Raw genomic sequence first — 22368 nt, forward strand, 5'->3', positions numbered from 1 at the left:
CCCACAGAGACCTTCACTAAAGCCGCCATGGCACAGGGAGATCTCAAGGTCATCAGAAAACCAACCTCTCTTACAACACAGAAGTAATTTAGTGATTGTAAAAGGCCAAACCAAAGCATAACCTGGGTGCCTAGACTGATGGATGGAGATTCATTACACAACGTCTGAACTGTACTGTCCACCAGTATAAAGATTTATTGAACGTGGAGATATTCACATTGTGATGTGGGAGACAGATTATGATCAGTGGAAGAAAAATGTCAGCTGTCTTAGCCATGGCTCCAAGCCTTCAGCTGCTTCACAAATAGTCTCCTACAGAAGCACAGCTTCTCACACCTTAGTCAATGATGACTAGAAGGGAATGAAGATAGCGAACAGACATTGAGTGATTTCCAGACAGGGATAGTAAGCAGCCTCATTTCTCTCCAATAACGTCAAGCTATTTTGTCCAGACATCAAGGCAGCTTCATAATGATTATGAAAGGCCTCAGAATGTAGACATGATATTAGCAAGCAAATACTCTGAAATTCCTACATGGATTTCACATGGCTGCACTGTTCCTCACAGGCCTGAGTTCACCTGCTGTGATGGACCCCCCCAGGGAGTGAACTGCTGAGTACTCACCTGGGGACTCTGCACTATGCTCTTGCTTCTCTTCTCTCTCCTGGTACTGAAGTAAATGGGACCACAAAGCAGATTTCCCCTGAAAAATTGAATATGAAGTAGCTTTAAATAAATCAGCCAATGGAAAAGATGCAGCAAAATAATGGGATGGCATTTCAGTGGGACAGAATTTCCGTAGTGAGTATGATTTCACTTCTCTTGGGCCACAAGACCTCAGAAAAGGACAGCATGCTCCCAGTGATCTAGCAGTGGGACCACTTGCTTTCTTTGTTCTCTCCCTGGTTTTGCTTCTGAAGGTTGAAAGAGGAGAATCCAAACACCAGTTTGACAACATCACTGCAATTTCCAGAGCTGCCTTGCAAAAAAAGAAACCCTCACAAGATATGAACCAGTGAATCTGAGCCCAAAGATACCTCCCCTGCTTTATGTTGGAATGATGCTACTGAGCAGCAGCTTGGAAGGTATGGGGGCATTCAGCATTTGACAGAGCACTGTACATACAAAGTCCCAAGTTTCCAGTTACCAACCTGCTTGACCTGCAGACCATGACTCCAGATTCTTTCCAGCAGATCACAGAGACTAGCAATCAACGTATTTTCCTCCAGACCTGTTATGTTGGCTTCTCCATGTCCCAACTCGACTGCTTCGTGGCCCATCTTCTCTACCAACATACGTTTAGTCTAATAATAATAATAAAAAAAAAAAGTAGAAAAAAAATCCAAAAGGTTTCTAAAAAAGGTTATCTCAAAAAGGACAGAATTTATAGATGAATTTACTAAGACATGGTTGGGGATGATAATCTAGAGACCATTGCTAGTAGCTTGGCCTGAGAAACATTAAAATATGCAAATTTGTATTATTAAACCACACTGTCCTGTTTCTACACCCTTCTTCTATTGTCCTGTTCCTACACTGCTGATTTATTATTGACCGGTATCAGACAGAATACAGAGCTAGATAGATTTTTGTTACAAAATTATCATTATATAAAGAAACTATTCTTCAATGAAAATAAAAGCTTCTTAGCTTTTTATTTATTTATTTATTTATTTTATTATTTTTATTTATAGAAACTGCTATACTTCATTAGCTCTGCATAAACAGCACGCCCAAGTTGCACATGCTAAACGCTTCCTTTTCTGACTGAGGGTCTCGATCCCGTTATGTTTAGGTTACCTTTAAATCTGAACAACTAAAGGAAATCCTCCTTAAAATATCTGAGATCATCCTGATTCTCCTTCCTGCCCTTTTTACTCTTCCCGCCAACTTTGACTGCATAAACAGAAGAGTGATAATACACTTTCTTCTTTTCTTAGCAGTTGAAAAATATAACACAGAGGGATATCCATCCTGTAAATAGCCCAGTACACCACCAGACCAACATTGTTCCTGCTGTGAAGGACTTTCAGGATACAAGACGCAGATGCTATTTATGTTCAGCATAAGCAATAGGAGGGATGCAGAGGGATGAGGGAGGACTTACCTTCATGCGACATTCCTTCAGCAATCCTTCCACAAATTTACTGTTGGTCTGTGCAATCACAGCTGGAGAGAGGTCTGAGAGTTTGGGCTGCCTTAAATTTTTTCCTAGACTCCTTGCCTCCTGCATATATTTCTAAAAATAAACAGAATAATTTTAGATATTGCAAGTCAGAGGGGTTCTCCTCATCCTAATCCTAGGCAAGCAGATGCTGGTGAAAAGGAATGAGCTATTGTTAAGCTAGTAACAACAACATGATCTGTCTGATGCTTAAGTGTCAGGCTGAAGAAGTGGAATGCTCCCTTATGACAACACAAAAAGCCAGATATTTTCCTGTGTGGTACCAGAGCAGTCAACACTATCTAGTAAACTGTGCTGTTAGCCACTAGCACGAAGTTAGCCACACCAAGTGCATAAAAGCGTGAAACCTTCATTCAGCAACAAAGTCAAAATACCAAGGAAAGTTTCTTTCCATTGTTATTTGACTTTCACTAATAAGTAAAAAGCTGTTTGTCTAGTTTATTGACCAGACCATTCATGAATGGAAAAAAAAAAAAAATCTTTGAAAAGAAATTGCAAGAAGCAGAAATATATCTAGTGAAGGAGAAAGATTTCACCCATTACTTTGCGTCTGAATAGTTCATGTGGGAAAAAAACAGACTTGATTTTATTCTCAATTAACTTCTTAATTACAAGTGAAGCTCATTTCAAATGAAACTGACATTTAGGATCATTCTTGTTTGTACTGTAGGGGTGCTGATTGAGAAGAATGTACAACTGGCATGCTTTTTAAAAAGAGATCCAAGCTATGAGAAAAGACTTTTAAACCTCCTCGCTTCACTGTGGGTTGGGTTTTGTTTGCTTGTTTGTTTTTAAGCAAAAAACTCAAGCCCATCAAGAAGTGTCACCTGCCCTAACACCTGTGTGAGGGCTACATGCTCAGCAAAGCTAAGAAGTTGGCCACATTTTGGTGTGCAAATGGGAAGCCAATCAAAAAGTTGCCCAAACAATATTCATGAAGTTTGTGTTAATAACAGTTAAATAATAGGACACGGCCAAATAAAACAGTCTTGAGACAGCGTGCTCAGAGCCTGATGTTGGAATGCTACATTTTTGTGCAAGACCTGTGAATTTCTAAATGTATGTTTTTATGTTTTAATGCTGCCTCTCTGGGGGAGATGGATGGAACATGACAATGACTGCTCGTCCCCCAAGAGGACCAGACCATGCTCCTCCAGTGACTTAGCACTGCTGCTGGCTGGGCTTTGGGGGTGCTGAGCAGCACACAGTGACAGGGCACCCTACAACCACTTCGCATTAGTCCAATGGGTCAGACAAGAAAGTAGGGTTCTGCCACAGAAAGCCGTGTTCATCTAGTTAGTAAGTACTCAGCTAGGTAATTACAGTTTCACTGGTGCTGTAAGAACTTAGAAATAGTCGAAAAACTACTGCATATGGGAATAAAAATCACAGCTGATGAAAGCACATTGTTCAGCAAGCAATAGCAAAAGTGACTTCCATCTAATTTGGTGCAAAAATTAGCAGTGGGAACAGTGAAAAAGTAATACAGAGAATATGTAAATAGGAAATCTAATACTTCTTTTTGAAGGCAAAAGTATAAATAAAATGTGGTTATAGTCTGAAGAGTGCAAAAAAAAAAAAAAGGATAATCTTATTTTATTTATTGCATGTCTTGCTATTAATTTATTTTTTTGAACTTTTAGTGTTCAAGAGGAGAATGAGTGTGGGACGATAGGACCAACTGAATGCTCTCTGCCTGTATGTCAGTGTCCACACACCACCACCCTCCCCTATGCTGGGATGCAAAGATCCAGCAGTCAAAGCAATGCTTTTTTGGATTTGACACCCTAAGCTGAATTGCCAGCCAACCAACATGGGAAAAAGGAAGCAAAACAAAATTCTTGTCTTTCAGTCTCACAACTGTCATGTTTGCCAGGGAGCTGGTGTGGAAGCCAGGAGCTGGTTTCCAGCTACTTTTCTGATTATAACCACACTTCCAAGCACTACGGGGACGTGCTCGTACTCTACGAGAAAGGGAGAGGTTTGGGAGGCAGTGAAGACAGTGGTTCCTTACACTAAGACCTCAAAAGCAGCTTTCAACAAGAAAAACTAGAACATACCAGGCAGCATTCAGAGAAGGATTTTTTAGGAGGCCGTGCAGGAGGGGGTGGCCCCTGGTCCCACTCCCAGAAGGCCATTGAGTTCTGGCGAAGCAAAAGCTCCTCCGAGGGCTAAGAGGAGGCAGATGCCCCGATGGCAGAACAGCCAGAAAGAGAAACAAAGCAAGAGAAGCATGCATATGATCCACAGCCAAAAAGAAGAAAGTAAATACATGACAAAGTATTGAAACGGCTCTGCTGAGATAAATGCGCAAGGCACAGTTTAAAATATACTTGCAAAGTCATCCTAGCAGAAACAACAACAAACATTCACAAGAGCTGTTTTGCTGTGTTTCCACGAAACACCATTGGAAGCTGAGGTTCAGGAGTCCACTGATTCCTCTGAGCTTTTTAATTGCAAGTGTCAACACTGGTCAACGTTATCCAGCAAGATGTACTGCAAAACAGCACGAATGTTTTAGTTTTGCTAGTGACATACAAAAGAAGCACATGGAGATCGATGGAAAAATATGGCAGAAAATACTTAATGAAAGAAACTGAAAAGATGGGAAAGAAATGCATGCACGTGACTGACATTTACAAGATGTGTGGGAGTTCTCAAGCTTCAGGCACAAAAAGACCTCGATGTCTTAACCTTTCAAATGGGCTTACTCATGTCAGTAACCATGTAAGGCAAAAAAAAATCCTTTTAAAAAAGAAAAAGTCCTGCCTCATTTGCCTCTACAGAGCTGACATTTATTCAAGGAGTTGGCTTTTCCAGAGACCTTCACGCTGGGCAGAGCTCCACTGCTGCACCCAGGCAGGAACCAGGGCTCTGCTCTCCACATGCCATTACATGACAGGGGGCTGTGTCAGCAAATAAGCAGTTTCCCTGATGACAAAGGGACTGTCTTATTCCAAAATAACATAAATTATTTTTATTGTGTGCATTAAAGCATGTACAAACATCTGTGAAGAGCAGCGTTTAAATGGCTGGAGAACCTACATAAACCTTAGGGTAGCAAGAGGACTGCCCGAAGCAGCAATGTGGTATTTTTTCCAAGCCTCACCTCGGGGACAGACAGGTCGCACTACCCACAGATGCCACCTACCTCCCTCAGATCATTGTCCAGCCCAATGTGCTCCGAGTGCTGCCGGAGGCGGTCTTTCCTCCGCTGCGTGGTGGCACTGCGACTGGCCCAACGGCTGCAAAGTCGGAGGGAGAGAGAAAACACACATGAGTGGAAAAGGTTGGAAGGGAGAGCCTGTATGCAGAGCTGGAGGACACCCAACAGACCTGCAGGGCAGGTGACAGGCCACCAGGCACCCAAGGGACCTGGTGGAGACCTGCCTGCTGCCTGCCTGAGTGAGGAGTCACAGCACTGGTGCCACCACGAGGGACATCGCTATGTGTAGGCACGCAGCAATGCCCCTGCTTGACAGTTTCCTGACATTTGATAGAAACGGTGGCTGTATAAGCAAACAAACAAAAAAAGGGTACGTTTTGAGTAACAACTTCTAAAAAATTTCCTCTTTTGTGAGGTTTCTGAAATAATTCCTGCAGTGGAAGTACCACAGGGAACGTCGTCACCGTGACAGAACTACTGTGATACTGGGAGCACCTATGTCCAAAGGATATTGACAGTACTGACATTCCTGGGATTAATCGTGTTGCTGTCTTCACCATGGTTTTTTTTTATTATTATTTTTTCCCCATCGTATTTCTAAATAGCAAAAATTCTAAATAATTCTGAATTCTAAATAACAAATATTCTATTTTTACTACATCTTAGTTGATGTCCAACTCAATATTTTTCTCATCTGAAGCTGCTGCCCAAAAGCAGGAGCAAGGTAGCCAGGTTTGAAAGTGAGCAACCCCCCGACTCCCAAATGTCCCAGCTTCTTTGTGCCAAATACTGTAACAGAACATGAGATAACTCAGTGCCAGTGAATTCAGAATCTCAAGTGATTGCAGGGTTTCTAATAATAACATAGCATTCTGTCAAATCCCTGAAAACAAAAATGTTCAACTGGTGCAGGGAATAAATAAGTTAATACATTATTTATAGCAGAAAGCTAAAATAACTGTGCAGAAAACAATCTATCAAGCATTAAAAAGAAGTATCTTAACGCACATGAAGGCTACATCTTCAGAATGATATAAATTACTGTAGTTGTGCGTATTAAAATAAAAAAATCAAACACAGTGAAAATAATAATAAAAAAGCCTGTAAGTCCTTCAGTGTCTTCATGAAGTCCCCTCTGCCTCTCGCTGGTGCACAGAAGTTAAAGAGCAAAATGCAGCAGGGTGTGCTCAGGGTGAGCCTCTCCATACCGACAGGTATCTGCAGGAACAGGAGTCATCAGACCCACACCCATCCATTTCCACGTGTGTCCCAAACAGGAGCATATTCAAACAGGATCTGGGATCTGAGCTACTTGGGAAAGGATTTTGGGCTGGCAGCGTGTAGGTGGGTGCAAGTCTCGAGGAGGAGCCTGCATGGAGCTGGACTTGGGTCGTGAAATGGCTGATGAGACACTGGGGAGGTGCAGGAGGCCCATGAGCAGTGCAGAGATGTGACCCTGGTTGTCTGAGCCCTCCAGTTTCCAGAAAGCAAGACATGTACTTAACTGTCTCCACCAATTTCTCTAGTGAGGCAATCAAAGATGAAATTTTGGCTGTCTGGGTCCAAAAGGTTAAAAAAAAGTCATGGGAACTGAAGTCTTTATGGTCAGAACTGACGTCTCTTCCCACCTTCCAAATAACATCAGGAAAACAAGTGCAAAGTAAGAAACAAACACCTGGGTCTGCACCTAATTATGGTTCAGCACTTCACCATCCGATATGACACAAAGTTTATTTATAAAAACCCGTAGCCTCAAGCCTGTTGTAAGTAAATGAAACAGCCCAATAGGTGTCTGAGCAGGAAGCATTTGTACCTTCTCAGAGGGATGCATTACTGACATAAGTGTCTCTGCACCTCCTCAGAAACCTTAAAAATATACAACCTGTGACTTTAATAAATCATCACATTCCTTGCAAAAGCAACACCCAACGCCTCATCAGATGACTGAGAGGGGAAGAAAACGGCATTTTGATAATCTCAGAAGGTTGAAATAGAGCAAAAACCCAACCCCTTGAAATAGAGGATAGCAGAATTGGAATTGACTTTAGGAATTGACTTTTGGCTCTAGAGACCCCCCATTTATTCCAAGTTAATACCAAGCTTACTTTTCACACAACAGAATGCCAGTAATACACCTAAATTTAAGTTATAAATCATACATTGTCTTTATCATATTTTTCTGCTGTAATTCATATTATATATTCTAAATTCGAGACAAAGGTCTGATCCCTTTCCACTTGCATTTGTGCAGTTACTGGAAGGTTTAAGAATGACTACAGGCGTCCTTTGAGAGAACATGTCTCACTGAAGGTGAAAGTGGAACAAAACCCACAGAATAATTACAGGTAATACACCGTCATTAGAGCATTCTCACTCAATTCCAGCCAACTGGGAGGCAGCACAGACCATTCTCCAGATTATTAATCAGAACTATTTGAACACTTTCAGCATACAACCGTAAAGATCATTAGCCACTTCTGAAGGAAGAAATTGCTGTTCATTAGCTGGAGCAATTACACAATTACACGTGCAGCAAGCCACGCGGCCCCTCTTCCCCAGCCGCCAGGCTAGGGAGGAGAAGCTACCGAGTGCTGGGTGAGGTCTGTGCATTCGGATGCTGCTCTGAATCTCTCTGGGAGATTTGGTGAAGATCTAACAGCAGATAGGCAGCATTAAGCAGTTCAATCTTTTAAAGCCTTTTCTTTACTGGGCTGCATAGGATAATGCTTAAATATCACGATAACCATTCCCTCAGTCCCTCATCAGCAGAGATCACATTTTCAATTATTCCTCCTTGCCCTTCAGCCACTCCAAATGATTCTGAAAGGGGGTAAAGGCCCTCCCCACCTCCTCCGGGGTTGCTGAAATCCCATTTGGGTGTCTGGAGCTGGTCTCCTGGCCCTGCCACAGGCCGGCTGCCTCATTCACACCTTGGCTGCCGCTGCTGACCAAGAGAGGAAGGCTGTGCTTACACAGGCAAATGTGTGCTTGTTTTGAGCCCTGACCCTTGGGCTTTTCCACTGAACCTCCTGGTCACCCTGAGTGCCCCCATCCCTGTGGAGTGGCTGCCAGAGAAGATGAAGCCCACCTGGCTGGCCCAGCCTAGATGTTGCCCAACTATGCCCTGACCCCAAGAAATCACCCTCTCCCCCTTTTTTTTTACATAAATTTTGTTCTTATTTCACCTGCAGAGCCCTAAGCACGGACTACTGGCTTGTTTCATGTACTCCCCACAGCAGAGGCGTTGCTCCAAGCACCAGGTCTCTGGGGGTAAAGCAGCCGCAGCTCAGGTGCTGTGGTGCAGAGAGCCCAGGGACACGCTGCCTATGTGGAGCAGCACAAAAAAACTCTTTTTGGTAGTCTGTCCTCATCTCCTGATGCCCGTGCCCAAAGACAAATGCTCTTCCCCCTCAGGGACTGCGAAAAAGCAGTGATATTTCAGAGCAGGGACCAGGGAAGACCGTGTGCTGCTCAATATAGAGAAAATAAACAAAAGGCTCTTCACTGGAAGTGTCTTCAACATCAAGACTGTAAGGTCAACAACAAAATCAGTATCGTTTGATACCACATTAGACGCAGCAAGCACAGGAGTTAGTTTGCAGGGGGTGGAGGAACTATCAAGGTGGCACTTCTAAAACACAACACTTAACCTGTGATGCTTGATTTCTGTAATAAAAATGGAAATACAGTCAACATCAAAACTGAACTGTCAGAAACCAGTCTAGCAGAACAGCAGCCTGGACGTGCTGTACTGCAACCATGTGTTCATCTCTCTCTCCCCCTGCCTCTCCTTCCTCCCCCTCATTTCAAAGCTCCATGAAGGCATGAAGAAATGAAGCCCACCCAAGCCAGACACAGGTGCAAAGGGCAGGATATACATTGCAGGAGGTGTAACATGCTGCCAGAGAACAAGAACGTGAGAGGCATCTGAAAGACAGCTTCAGTCACACACTGATTTAACTAATATAGCCATTGCCATGAAAATCACTACTGTAATTTAGAATCAATTCACGCTGATAACAAAGAGAGAGGTGGAAGGAAATTAATGCACTCATCTACAGGACAGAAGCTAAATCTCCTCATAGAGACCATCTCCTGAGGCAGACTGCTATTTAGGTCTGCAAATCACGGCAATACAGCTTTTACACACATACCTCCACCACAGGAATTGTCTGACTATGTTTCTGTATTTGCAGCTCAGCACACAGATGTACCATGCCTCCAACAACCCTAAAAGCAGGCACGCAGTCTGCAGGCATTAAACACAAGCTGCACGTGTAATCTGCTCAGGCTAAGGAGCAGTTCATGTGGGACTACACAGAGATGGCAAGTCAAACCCATGTTGGACCAAACAAGTTAAAAGGAAGGCCATATTTCCCTGTGAACTTCAATTCTGCATAGTTATTATAAAATGATAAATTAACTGATATAAGTTAATTACCCTTTTACTGCCTTGCACTGATTGAGCCAAGGATCAGCACACAGAGGGCTCACCCATCCAGTTCCAAATTCCCATAACACGTAATTCCTAGTTCAGAAAATGCTGTAAAGCACTTGTTGTCGAAGTCAGTCACATTATATTCTCAAAAATGAATGTATTTGAACACAAAGAGTTAACATTTCCACTGCACCTGTCAGTGGCTTGCTCCGTCAGGTTACCTACTGTATAGTAACCACTTATTTCAGATTTTCATACTTAAAAGGTGAGCTTTCACTACACACGATGTTTAAATAACATCAGTGTTGTGTGTGGATGGCTCAGTGCTGACTCATGTCTTGTTCAGATGCACTGCAGAGATGTTACTCTCTACCACTTCAAAGTGCAATTATCTGGCTTGATTTAAGAAACAAAAAAACTTCAGTGAAGCCTGACAGCCTTAAAACAGTACCCAACATGTCAGGAGGTAGAAAGAGCACATGTAGTATGAAGTACCCATTAGAGGAGAGACAGATCATTTGTCACACAAAAAATAACTTAGTTAAAGCCAGAATGAACTCTACCATCATGTAGAGATTCAACAAAAGGATACCAGTTTGCATAATATAAATCATATTTTCTTTAAAAATGTTAAGACACATTAACTTTACTGAATAAACAAGCAGGAGTTCTATTTAAAAATTAGGAGAACCAACGGGCAGATAAAACCTGGGCAGGTCCCAGCAAGTAGGGCGTGGTAGAGGCCACAAGGCTGTGCCCATCACAAAGATGAACCAATCTCATACATTCCTAATACATAATTTTTACAAATAAATACTGACATAGTGGTGAGGTCAGCAAAATGCAGCACAGGGACAAAAACCTACAGAAAGCAAGCAAATATTTTTGAAATCTGCTTTACAGGTAAGAAAAACGCTTCACTTAGCTAAACCCTGAGTTTAAGAGGCCAACTACAGAGGGATCTGTGCTGGAAGACTTGCACTGTGTCCTCTTCTGAGGGTGACTGCAGGTAATGCAGCACACAGAGGACAGACAAAAGCACCAAGTTCACAGGATGCCAGAATACGAAAGGACTCAGAAGAGAGAAGTGGCCAGAAAAGGGGAAATGCACAGGCCAGGAAAGAAAGTAAGGGGGAAAGCAGGGCACAGATAAAGAATGTGGAAAAAAACAGAGCTAAATGAGGAGGAAGGTTAAAAAAAAAAAAAAAAAAAAAAGATAATATAAGCCTTTTTGTAACTGTGTAACAAAGCAAAACCTTCCCTCAAAAGATAAAATAAAATAAAAAATCAGTTGCTCTTTGTGGGCAGCACTACAAATTGCCAGAGTGCTAATATATTCCCATGCTTGATGTGCAATCAGTGTTTTCCTTTGCAATATTTAATCTCATTTATCAAGCTTCTTAGTACAAATTAAGTTACAAGGTAATCAATTAGATTGAAAACACAGCTTGCTTCATTGTTCTAATTCTGCATTGTAAGCATATTCACCGTCATTTAACAATTAGCTAATCACAAACCATGAAGTGTTTATGTAGCTTGCCTTTTTGTCATTCAAATTCCTTTCCTGAATTGTTGCAAAACGTATCAGCCAGTGGAATCCCAGATAAAATTTTAAGAGCCTGGCAAGAAAAAAACAACATGGGAAAGAAGAGGAAAATATGTAGAAACCACAACGTGGTGCTGGTGTTTGAAAAAGGAAAGGACAACTCTGGAAACCAATGCTCTTTTCCAGGCTGGTAGACACACTGCCTAAGTGACTGCAGCCCGTTTCCTCCTGGGATAATTTCTAGGAGGACTTTTGCAGAAACCATTGTTTTAGGAGGTTACAGCAGTGTGGACAGGACATTTTTGAACTCAGAGGAAGCTGCAGCTGCTGCCTGCAGATTCAAAAACTTTTCCTATGAAGTGGGGGATGTATCAAAGGGGGTGAGTGCAGACTGAGTATCCCAAGCAGGACACTGCTGCCTGATTTTTTTTTTTTAACCTTACTGAAAAGAAATAAAAAATTAAAATTAGAGTTACTGTCAGGGAGGTTTTTGCTTAGCTGAGCAAGTCAATATTCCCTTACCACCCCAGGAGAGAAGGTACAGATCATCCCCAACGACACTAAGCAGGCACCTGCAGCCTGAATGAGCTGGCCAGAAGAGGAGCTCATGTAAAAGGGGCTGTCTTCCCAATTTACACTGAGCAAGCAGATGAGTGAAAGCAGCAAGAAGCGTAATGCTGGCTAGGGCCAGAAGAGCACAGGTCCACCCTCCTGTCCAGCCTCCTAAAGGACACCTTGGGGGCACAGGGAGGAGGCAGCAGAGTGACAGAAGTAGGGCAGAGCAGGCTGCCGAGCACGGCTGCGGGCTGACAGATGAAACATTATTAGGCTTCGCTTTATGACAGACCTCGGTGTTTTAACACTTATACATGGTAACGTGACCAGCGTTTGTTCCCAGCTGCGTTTAGGTGGAAGTGATCCAACGTGGCTGTCAGCCCTTCCTCTGTCCCCAAGACCTGCTTGCTGTGGCTAGCAAGCAAGAGCCAGACACCTCCTCTTCCAAACACAATTTCCGCCTGTCCAAGCAACGTGGTTGTCTGGAATCACACAAAGGACCTAGGACTGAACAAACTGAAAATATTCGTTCTTTGCATTATATTCCTGACCTAGATATAATATGATACTTACAATGGCCCCGTGACTGTGACAGAGGTACCTTCACCACTCTGTCTCATTGCAGGAAAGGAATAGTTAGCTAACATTATGGGCTCTGGTTATACGTTTGTTAGCTTATTTGTTCAGAAAGGGAAACAATAAAAAACTGATTGCTAGCCAGCAAGGACAGGTTTCCATTAAAATAGCTTTGAAGTGGTCTATTTGCTACGGTCCAAAAACAACTGAGTGGAGCATGGGAATGACTTTTCTCTCCTGAAAATACACTTTCTTACAACATTCAGGATACAAAATTCACTATATAAAACTGAAGTCTGCAAAATTAAATCTGATCTACATATTAATTAATATCTTTTGCATTAGTTTCATCAACACATGAGCATATGTACACACACACGCTACATCCAAAGTGCCTGAGAATGAAGATGAAATGTTCTCTTATCACATGCCCATACTCAAAGGCTAGGGCCTGTGTGCAAATACAACATATCCCCAAGAAGCATATACTGGGAAATTCAAATTAATTTTGGAAGGCTACAGTTCAATCGATTTTGTGGTCAAAAGAATTATACTGTTCTTGCAGAGAGCACGAAAAGGCTATCTATTGTATCTGTGGGTGTAAATTCAGCAGAATCACATATCTTAAATGGGAGAGAAAGAGAGTCCTCTCAGCTGCTCGCATAAAATGCCAGGAATCAGAAAGATATAAACAGATGGTCTTGAGATTTTCCAATTACAAACCTTTTTGGCAATACACAACTGGAGGAATTCCAAACATTTGTCACTTTGACATCACTTCGCAGTAAGTAATGGGATTTTTGTATTTACAAATTCTGAAACATGCTGCAGTTTGAGGACCAGAACCAGCTACATCAAAAATTACCACTCCAGGAGTTAAAGTCACATTTAAATGGGCACAAATCTAACAGAAGTATCTTTGAAGGTACAAAGAAAACTGTTTTTAGTTTAATGCTTATTCATAGACTTGGTAAGATCCTGTGACAGAGCCTGAACGTGTAAGTAACTTGGAGCAGGCTGAGCCTGCTCGCGCTGTTGCTGACACTATAAAACTGAAACTTGGTGTAAGGATAAAAGACAGACTGCTAAACACATCTCCCAGAAGCTGAAGAAATCCTCTGTTTCTCAAGGAAACATTACCTTTAAACTTCTGTCTTCTCTTGCAAGATGACTACAAAGAACTTTGAAATAAGCATTCCTCCTTTTATTTTTGTGGGTGTTAACTCAAAAACTAATTGCAATTCTTTAAACATTCAACGCTTATGGATATCTTATTTTAACAGTTGCAAGTCTTTTGCATAGTAGGTTATTAAAATAGGATTAGCTAGCACTGGGGGGCACAAAAGGTGTATAAATAGAATTGTGTGGGCACCTCACAGAGGAGCCTAGAGCAGCATGTGTGCATGCCATTTTCTGAAGGAAAAGCTAGCTTTCAAAATTTGGACTCTCACATTTATCTGTGCTCTACCTTGACCTATCACTGAAATTGAAAGTTAGGGTATGAGCTAATCATTTTGTAAGCCATCATCATTGATGCTCAAATCATTCCATTTTTTAAGGAAAGAGGGGAAATAATCTCTTTTCTGGGTTTTGGGGGAAGGAAAAATGTCACCTACAGCTCTTACTTCCCATTATATTGATATAGAAATCATGTTAATTACTTGCTACAGGACCTCATTTTACATTAGGCAAATTAACTACATAATGATATGCTCAATTCCACAGCTATAGGTACCCCTACCTTCACATCAAAGCACAGTACAGAGCCTAACTGGAATCAGAAGAGTTTCCAAAAAAGAACCACATACTCTCCAACCTCACTGAGTTGTTATTCCAGGTTACTCCAACCTGGAAACTGAAAAAGCTACAAAAATCTTTGGGACACACAATAATAGCTAAAGGAAAGAGAGGAACAGAGAGGGCACTAATTCCTTTCTGCATGGTGATGTAGAGGCTTCAGTACCAGAATTTATTTCAGAATCTGAATTTTGGCTTGGGTTTCCAAATTATCCTATTTAGTGCAAAACAGGAAACTAATTTTAAATTTATTACGACAATGATAAAACTAAAAATATGTATGCGGAAACATGGTACTCATCACTAGAATAGAAAATTCTGAGGAACCTTCACAAAACCAGAAATAACACTTTCTAGTGTAACCCAAACTATGGCTATACCTTCAGAATCAGCTGGTAGAAACCAGAAAAGGAAGGAGTTGCTTTGGTTTATTTACTCTGGCTAGAAACCATCCAAAACTGAGACCGCTGTCCATTGATGTGGATCTTTCATTAGAGAAACCTCCTTTCAATTCCAGAAAATTAAAAAATATGCTTACTTGTTGTTGGTAGGTCCTGTTGCTAAGACGTCTGATTGCAACTTTGGGAAAAATCCTTGTTCGTATTTCCCTTGACCAATCTTCATATCAAGTAAATGCGGGTGGATGGCTGTGTGATCAATCTTCATCAGCCGCTGCTCGATGGACTGGGCTGCAAGTTATACCCACACGTCAGCAACCCTGTCAGCGAGCTACGTGTGCTACAACAAGCAGTCATGCTCTGATCCCGAGTAAGTCTCTAAGAAGTTAAAAATGCACCTTACTCCCTGAAATCCAACACTTAAGGGAGAAAACACCTGTGCTGTTATTTTGTTATTTGGCATTATCTGGACACAATAGTGTTGGGACAAACATGTTAGCTGTTAGGCAAGCTGGTACTTGAGGGGCAGGATGGGTTACAAGTTGATAAGGGCAGTGCAAGCTTCCCCTGCAGCTTGGTGTTTGGCCTCAGTGCTCCTTCTGTTAAAACACCTGGGGCCTGCTGGGCCTGGAGCAGCTCCCTGTGAGGGCTGGGCACTTTGCTTTACCCCAGAGACATTTCCTTGGGCAGATGCCGCAGGGCGATATCCAAGTTTTGCAAATGTCTGCCACCTGTGTGATGCTCCTCCTGAGGGTGGACATGCTAGTGCTGGCTGACAGGCCATCAAAAAGCACAGGTAGCCAGCACGGCCTTGAGGGCAACAAGCAGACATTTAGACGTGGCAGAGGCTAGAACAAGAGTGGAGAGGGCTCCACTCTTGGAGTGGAGAGGGCTAAAATCCCTGGTGCCACTGATACCAGTGTAGTTTGGTCATGATGTGGTACGGAGATGTGAAGTTTGGTCATGATGTGGTACAGGGGTTTCACCTCAGCTCTCCAGAAGAACACAAATGAAACCTGTCAGCCTCTCACCACTGAGTCAGATGTGCTGTGAACCAGAGGGGAGAGGGGGCGGTGGGGCGAGAGCAGCATTGAATTAACAAATTCAGTATGCAACTTCAGTATTTTTCCCCCCTAAAAAAAAAATAAATCCCTTTGGAGGTTTTATTTTGGAGCTAATGGCTGGGTAGTATAGGGACAGAAGGTTTGAAGGGTTTTGAAAACAGTGGGTTAAACAAACAAGTGTTGGAGTGGTGCTGGGCCCAGGTGTGTGAGTGGCAAATATGAAAAAAAGTTGGCATTACTATCAGTTTGCTGCTTTTCAAGACACAGAAAATGAGGTTCCGGTGCCACAATATCTACCAAAACTAGACGTTGAATAGACAGGCGACCTGTAAATTAGAATTGTTTTTAAACAGAAAGAGTTAAGCAGATATAGGATTTCTTTCTATTTCTGTCACACTTGTAACAAGCAAAATGCTCTCAAGCAATTAGAAAACTAAAAACAACAACAACAAAACACAAGAAATGTGCTTGCCTCAGTTCATTAATTTGTATCCCAACGAATTGAAGAGTATAATTTCCCTATATAACTTGGAAATTAAATAAATACTTGCACAGTAAGAAACTCAAGTGTAATTTGAAAATATGTCCTGTGACTATAGTGATAAAACCATCCAGATCCGAAGCACACAGCATGTTGTTCGCTAACACTGCACATCTCCTGCTGGAGCTACCAAATGTGCCACACAGAATTATGTCCCCACAGCTCTAGCCAAACAGTGTGAGCCCAAACCCCTTCCTTTTTATGGGAAGGGGTAGATGAGGTGAGTGTCCCAGGTACTGGGGCTCGGCTCCTTGGTGTGGCTGGCGCTGGTCCCACCGACACAGCGAGGGGAGGCTCTGCTGGTGGTGGGACAAGAGCTGCCTGGAAGGGGATGCAGTGAGCCCCTGCCTGCAGCCCAGATTTCAGCTTGGGTTTGTTGAACAAACCAGTGGGCTTGAAGAAAAGTAGAGGCTCCTGATATTTAGAGCTTTTAAAAGATCGCTGAAGTTTTTGCCTAGGGAACCACAGACACTGCAGAGTGCTGCACAGGTAGCTCAGGCTTCCTCACTGGTTGCAGCACTCCCATGACTAAAGACCTGTACCTCCTTGTGGCTGACATTGTACTTCTGAATATTTTATTAGCCCATCCAAACGTACCTGCTTCCTTCAGAGTGCTGCATTTCTGATAGTTGGATGTCCGCAGTGCAGGGGCCCTTACATTATACAGCCTTATTTTCTCGATTCGGGAGTCAAAAACTCGCAGGAAAGGATCCTTCTCTTCCCACTGGGAGATTATTTTGTTGTCTATGAAGGTTGCAAACATCTGTGTTTCGATGAAGTGTGACAGGAATGGGAGGTAAGGCTCAGGTTGGTCCGAGAGGAAGGAAGCCTGAAATACAGAGCAGGGCATTAGTGCCACGCTCCTGCTGTGCTCCAACATGACAAACTGTCCTACAGCAGAGAACTGATGCAGCAGCCACCAGGAAGGCTTGGGCAAGGCTTCGCCACCACAAAAACACCCCTCAGAGAGGATGGGATCCAGCTACTGAGGGGTCTGGCTCATGGGTCACCTTTCTGGTCACAACCGTGAGAAATAAGGAGCTTGGGAGGCTTTGTGACAGCTCGAGTAAAGGGAAAATGGAGCTCCTGAAGCTCCATCTGCACTGCCATGTCTTTCAAAGCAGTCTAGTGGCTACTGCCTGCAGGCACCAGCTGTGTGTAACCTGTGTGCGCCCATGTGGGACCTCTGGTCCACACACCCCTGCTTAGGACCAGGTCGCTTACTGAGGTGTCGTATTTAGTTAGGGATGCACAATGCTCCTCAGCTAATATTCCTCAGTGAAGTTAAGCAGGGCAATTGATCTTGAGATTCCAATTAAATTGAGCATGTGCTTAAATCTCTAACTGAGCTCTGAAAACCCCCACCTTAAAAGCCCATTTTATTGTGTAAGTACTAGCAGAGACTGCATAAACAAACCCTGACTTCTGAAAGCTGCTACTATTCAACACATAAGTACAAACAAAAACAATAAAAGGCATGGTAGTGATTTTTTGTTTGTTTGTTTTTGTGTGTGTGATAAAAAACTGACTGAAATCAATATTTAGTCTGTTCTTTACTATTTATCCCTCTGACATTCTCCTCAGAGTAGGACTTGTGTCTATAAAAGCTGATGGCTAAGAGCGTTATCTACTTTGAGAAGTCATTCAGAAATAATAATTGTGCAAGCTTCCAGACATTTCTCATTCCTCTTGCTAACCTCCACTCTACTTATTTCCCCATTTCTAATCTCAGCTTCCTATTCACTCTTGTGTACACACTACAATGGAGCCATAACAGTACTCTTCTGACATAATGACATGATAACCTTCTACAGAACAAGACTACATGTTAACAAAAAGCCCTACTGTGAGATTAGGAAATAAAAAACATGAAAAAGTGGATCCGCTTTTTGTCTTGTGTGCACACCTCTCCTTTCAGCAAAGGAAAAGAAAAGAAAAAAAGTCACTTTCTATTGCTGCCCTTCCAGAAAACCCACAGGAAAGCCCCCATCAGTCTGTCTGCAGGGCTGCTACATGCCAGGACAGCTCTGAGTGGCTCAGCAGATCCACACCAATTTACCTTGCCAGATGACCTGGCCCCGTGTAATCAAAATGGCAGATGAAGAAGGGAGGATTGAAGAGTACCTAGGCTACATATACATGACACAGATAGTCACCCCCACCTCCTAGAGCACTTTTAGGTGGAAAAATAAATACACAGCTATCTTTACTTTGTCGAAGTTCTGCATTTGTTCCCTGTTGGTCAGCCACGATTCCAGATCGGGGGCAGCCTGAATGACGAACGCCTCATAGTCTGCAAACATTTGCGTGAAGCGGTTGGCAAACACCTCCCGGAGCTGCACGTTCAGTTTGTAGTCCCTCAGCTCCACCTCTTCACACTGCAATTTCACATCCTTCTCTTTTTCCGCCAGGGGAGCTGTGATGGTCATCTTCTCCATCGTCACCCCTGTTCTCTTGGCGAGAGCTTGTAGGCGGGCAATGGTTTCATTGCCTTTCAGCAGCTCGTACATATTGAGGGCGTTGCCAGGGATGTTCCCATTCTTTTTGTCATTCACCAAGTCACTAAGCACCAGGTTCTTGAGTTTGGTGGCGCTGTCGCTGCAGTGCAGATTGCCCTCCGGTGGGATCCCAAACTGCAGGAGGACCTCAGAGATCTCCTGGATGAACTCCAGTTTGTTGGGGAACTGGGGAAATTCCTCTGGCAGTTCAATGAAATGGTTGTCAATGTCCACAAAGCACAAGTTTGCCTGAAAGATGAAGAAAAGTTTCAAAATGGACACTCAGCATTGAGGGGACTACTGTGCTAAGTAGCCCGATTTTCCCAGAACGTTTCCAGACAAAAGGATAAGAGCACACATTTGCAAGAGAATTACTTTTAAGCATGACTTCAGTAATGCTGAGGGCCAGGTGGACGTCACTGATTTAATAAATTAATAAAGACTCCCCAGTTTGTTCTCCTGGGACTTGCAGATCCTAAACTTGTTGATCCTATTGCAAAGCCTTGATATTCCCTCCCAGCACAGCTGGGGAGGCAGCAGCAAGTGGGATGTGCAGCACCATTTCTCAGCCCCTGTAAACACTAGCAGCATAAATCACCACATCTCCAGGCTGTGTTTTATTTTACTAGGGGCATCTGTAGTTGTGCTACCAACAAACAAGGATGTCACTTACAAAGATGATGCAGGGGCAAAGCTACAAAAGAGGGTCCTATGCAAATCCTTTGTGATCATGCCTGAGTATATCTTGTCCATAGGATATACTGTTTCCCCACTTTCCCCATTCCCCTGCTTCTGTCTTTTCATCTTGGAAACTGCTCTGCCTGAGATACAGATTGCTCTCAGACAGCTTTTCTGTGCATGGAGATGGATCTCAGCCCAGAAGATTAACACTAAGTGGAGACATGAATCTAGCAGAGCAGACACTAGCAGTCAATGGGGGGAGGGAAGCACCCTACATAAAAATTAATTACATTGCAAGTGCACCCTCGGGAATAATAGTAGAGTGAAAAACAGTAACTGGTGTTCTGAACTGTGGCTTACAGCTGAAATTCAGTGAGTGCACCATGCTGAATAAAATCTTAAAAGAGGACAGATTCTCCAGGTGCTGAGCTCTGAATGGTTTCACCCTGGCATTAAAAGCTGAATACACCACAAGACAGCAGGAGCAGGTCTGTGTTAGTCTGACTCGGCCACTGCCACAGCTCCTCCAGCTTCTCTAAGGCGCATTGACTGCTCTTTGCTTCTCACAAAATGCTGTAGACTAAGGGTATTAGTAGCCATTTGGTAGAAGTACCCCTTCAACTTACTTTTTCATAGTAAATTGGACTGTACAACGCATTTCTTCATACAAAACAACTTGCTTTAGCTAACTATGTAGCTACTAAAGAGTTATGGATGCGTTGGTATGGTTTCTTAGCTCAGGGACTGTCTTCTTATCTATCAATATTTCATTTCAAAGGCTTTTTAATTTCAGCTCTGCATATCATTTGCAAAATTTGAAAAATGAGATTTGGATTCAGAACACCCTTGGGGAATTGGTCTCACTTCTCTCTTCAAAAACACCCGATGATTAAAGTTAATGCAGAGGGATTAGTAACCTTAAGACAGCATGATGGCCAGTTGTTAGAATTTTTATCTCTAACGTACAAATGGTTTATATTTAGACTAAAAGCCTGACAAGCCAGCCCCTGGCCTGAACAAGAAAGGAATGCTAAAGTGAACAGTGCTTCCTCACTGCTTGCATGTTGAAGGACGTTATTTTATTTTTTTGGTTGTCTAGAGGAATTTGAGATTCAAGATCTTCCCAGGTCAATGCCCCTTCTTTCCCTCTCCCACAGTTATGGGACCTGTGGTGCTCCTAAATGCTGGGCTGTTATTTTTTACCCAATTGCTAAACATTTTAACAGGGTGTTTTTTCACTCCCACAATTACTGTTCCCTCATTGGAAATATTCAATTTGTTATCCCAGTGATACTGCAAACCCATCACATTAAAATTTTAATTTAATGAAAATGACAGCTTAATCTGCTAACTAAAAGCATATGACTAATAACTTTAAAAAAAAACACCACAGTAATTATGTAACATTAATATGGTTTTACTGAAAAGCATTATTAGATAACAGCTTCATTTCCACACCAGTGCAAATTTCATGTGATTGGACCATTGTATCCAGGAGGTAAGATTTGATTTGCAATGCTACCTGCTACCCAAGCTCAGAACCAGTCACCTCCACCTAGCACCTGAAATAAATCTTTATTAAAAACCACATTATCCTTGCCCTGTGTTTATCCCTCCACTTCCACATATAAACTCTCCTTATTGCATGTTCTTCTCCACTGCTGCTCCCACTGCCTGCTCAGTAAGAGGGCATGTTTGCAAGCCTCTGTCCCCAGGAGAGGTCCCTGCAGGGACAGCAGGTATTGTAGTGCCACAGCTATTCTTATGAAAACACCCATTTTAAGGAGAAACCCAAGTTAATATACCCAGATTGCTCAAGAAATGGGCCCTAAAGCAGTCAACATCAGGAAGCGGAGCAGACTAGCAATATCCCGAAGACTTGGCAGTGTGGAAAGTGATCAGTGGCTAGATGAAAACAAGAAGCGGTTTTAAACACTGTGGTCAAATTCCACATAGGAAAAAATCTCTATTTCACTCTCTACCACTGGTGACTTCAACACCAAGAATCAGTGGATGACCTTATTTTCTCAGGGGAAAGAATGATAGACAGGGCAAAGTCTTCGTGTCCCATTGCACATGGGACAGGCAATCTTCAGTGTGAAAGATCACCACTGGAGTGAGTTTCTAAGTGGTTCACAGGCCATATATTAATACAGCTCTGGCTGATTTGAAGCCAGGATGCTGGTCTAGTGGTAGACCTTGACCTAGACAGGAATGCAGGTCTTTACTTGTGGGTATGATGAGGCTGACAGGATGAAGCACACTTCTCGTCAGGCAACAGGGTGACAGGGACAATTTTAAACCATCTAGCTACTGTACCTGACATCCAGTTTCACAAAGACCATCCCCAAATTAAATGCTCCTTAGCCCTTTGCAATAGGACTGTGACACTGACAAAGAGTGAAACATGGTGACGCATGTGACATAGGAAAAGCAGAGAAACTAAGCATCACAGCAGGTAGTAGTAGAACTTAGAAGTGAGTACAACTAGCTACACTTGCTAAATTCAGAAGTACACCAAGAAGGACTGCAGAGATTTCTCCTGCTACCTCTCCCCTGCTGGAAAACAGGGTATCTGTGAAAACGGTTTTCATGGTGCCAGAGACACCTCCTAGCATGCAATGTCGTTTTCCAGCAGGGATTCACGCCAATGCCAGTAATGTGCTTCAGAGGAACAGCACCAAGGGCAGACGCTTACCTCCTGAGGCAGCTCCAGCTTGGAGCGGTCGGTTCCCTCCTTGGACTGCAGCCCCATCAGGTAGGGAACAGGAGCGTCCAGAAAATGCAGGAGGGAGGCAGGAAGGATGGGGACATACACGTGCTGCCACTGAAATGGGAACAGCAGCGTCGTGATCCCCTCTGCCACCGTCATCAGGCGCTGGTAATCTACATAGGGAGAGAACAGGAGAGACATTGAATTAT

At 43.0% G+C, this 22368-nt stretch overlaps 1 protein-coding gene across 6 annotated transcripts in view; it reads right to left on the reverse strand.

The window, feature by feature from the left end:
• The window catches only part of DENND5B (DENN domain containing 5B), a 110039-nt gene that overhangs the window by 19973 nt on the left and 67698 nt on the right, over positions 1-22368 (reverse strand). For 2 of the 6 annotated variants that reach the window (XM_084535855.1, XM_084535856.1), the window contains 10 exons: positions 22145-22332; positions 18478-19014; positions 16865-17096; positions 15966-16052; positions 14803-14953; positions 5338-5431; positions 4247-4357; positions 2109-2240; positions 1153-1305; positions 626-704 (listed from right to left, as the gene is read on the reverse strand). In XM_084535855.1, the coding sequence (XP_084391981.1) occupies positions 626-704; positions 1153-1305; positions 2109-2240; positions 4247-4357; positions 5338-5431; positions 14803-14953; positions 15966-16052; positions 16865-17096; positions 18478-19014; positions 22145-22332 (1764 nt within the window). The remainder of the gene's footprint in view (positions 1-625; positions 705-1152; positions 1306-2108; positions 2241-4246; positions 4358-5337; positions 5432-14802; positions 14954-15965; positions 16053-16864; positions 17097-18477; positions 19015-22144; positions 22333-22368) is intronic. The other 4 variants (XM_084535859.1, XM_084535860.1, XM_084535857.1 and 1 more) reach the window with 3 other exon arrangements.

This window comes from Aythya ferina, assembly GCF_964211825.1.
Source record: "Aythya ferina genome assembly, chromosome: 1".
Taxonomy (NCBI): Eukaryota; Metazoa; Chordata; class Aves; order Anseriformes; family Anatidae; genus Aythya; species Aythya ferina.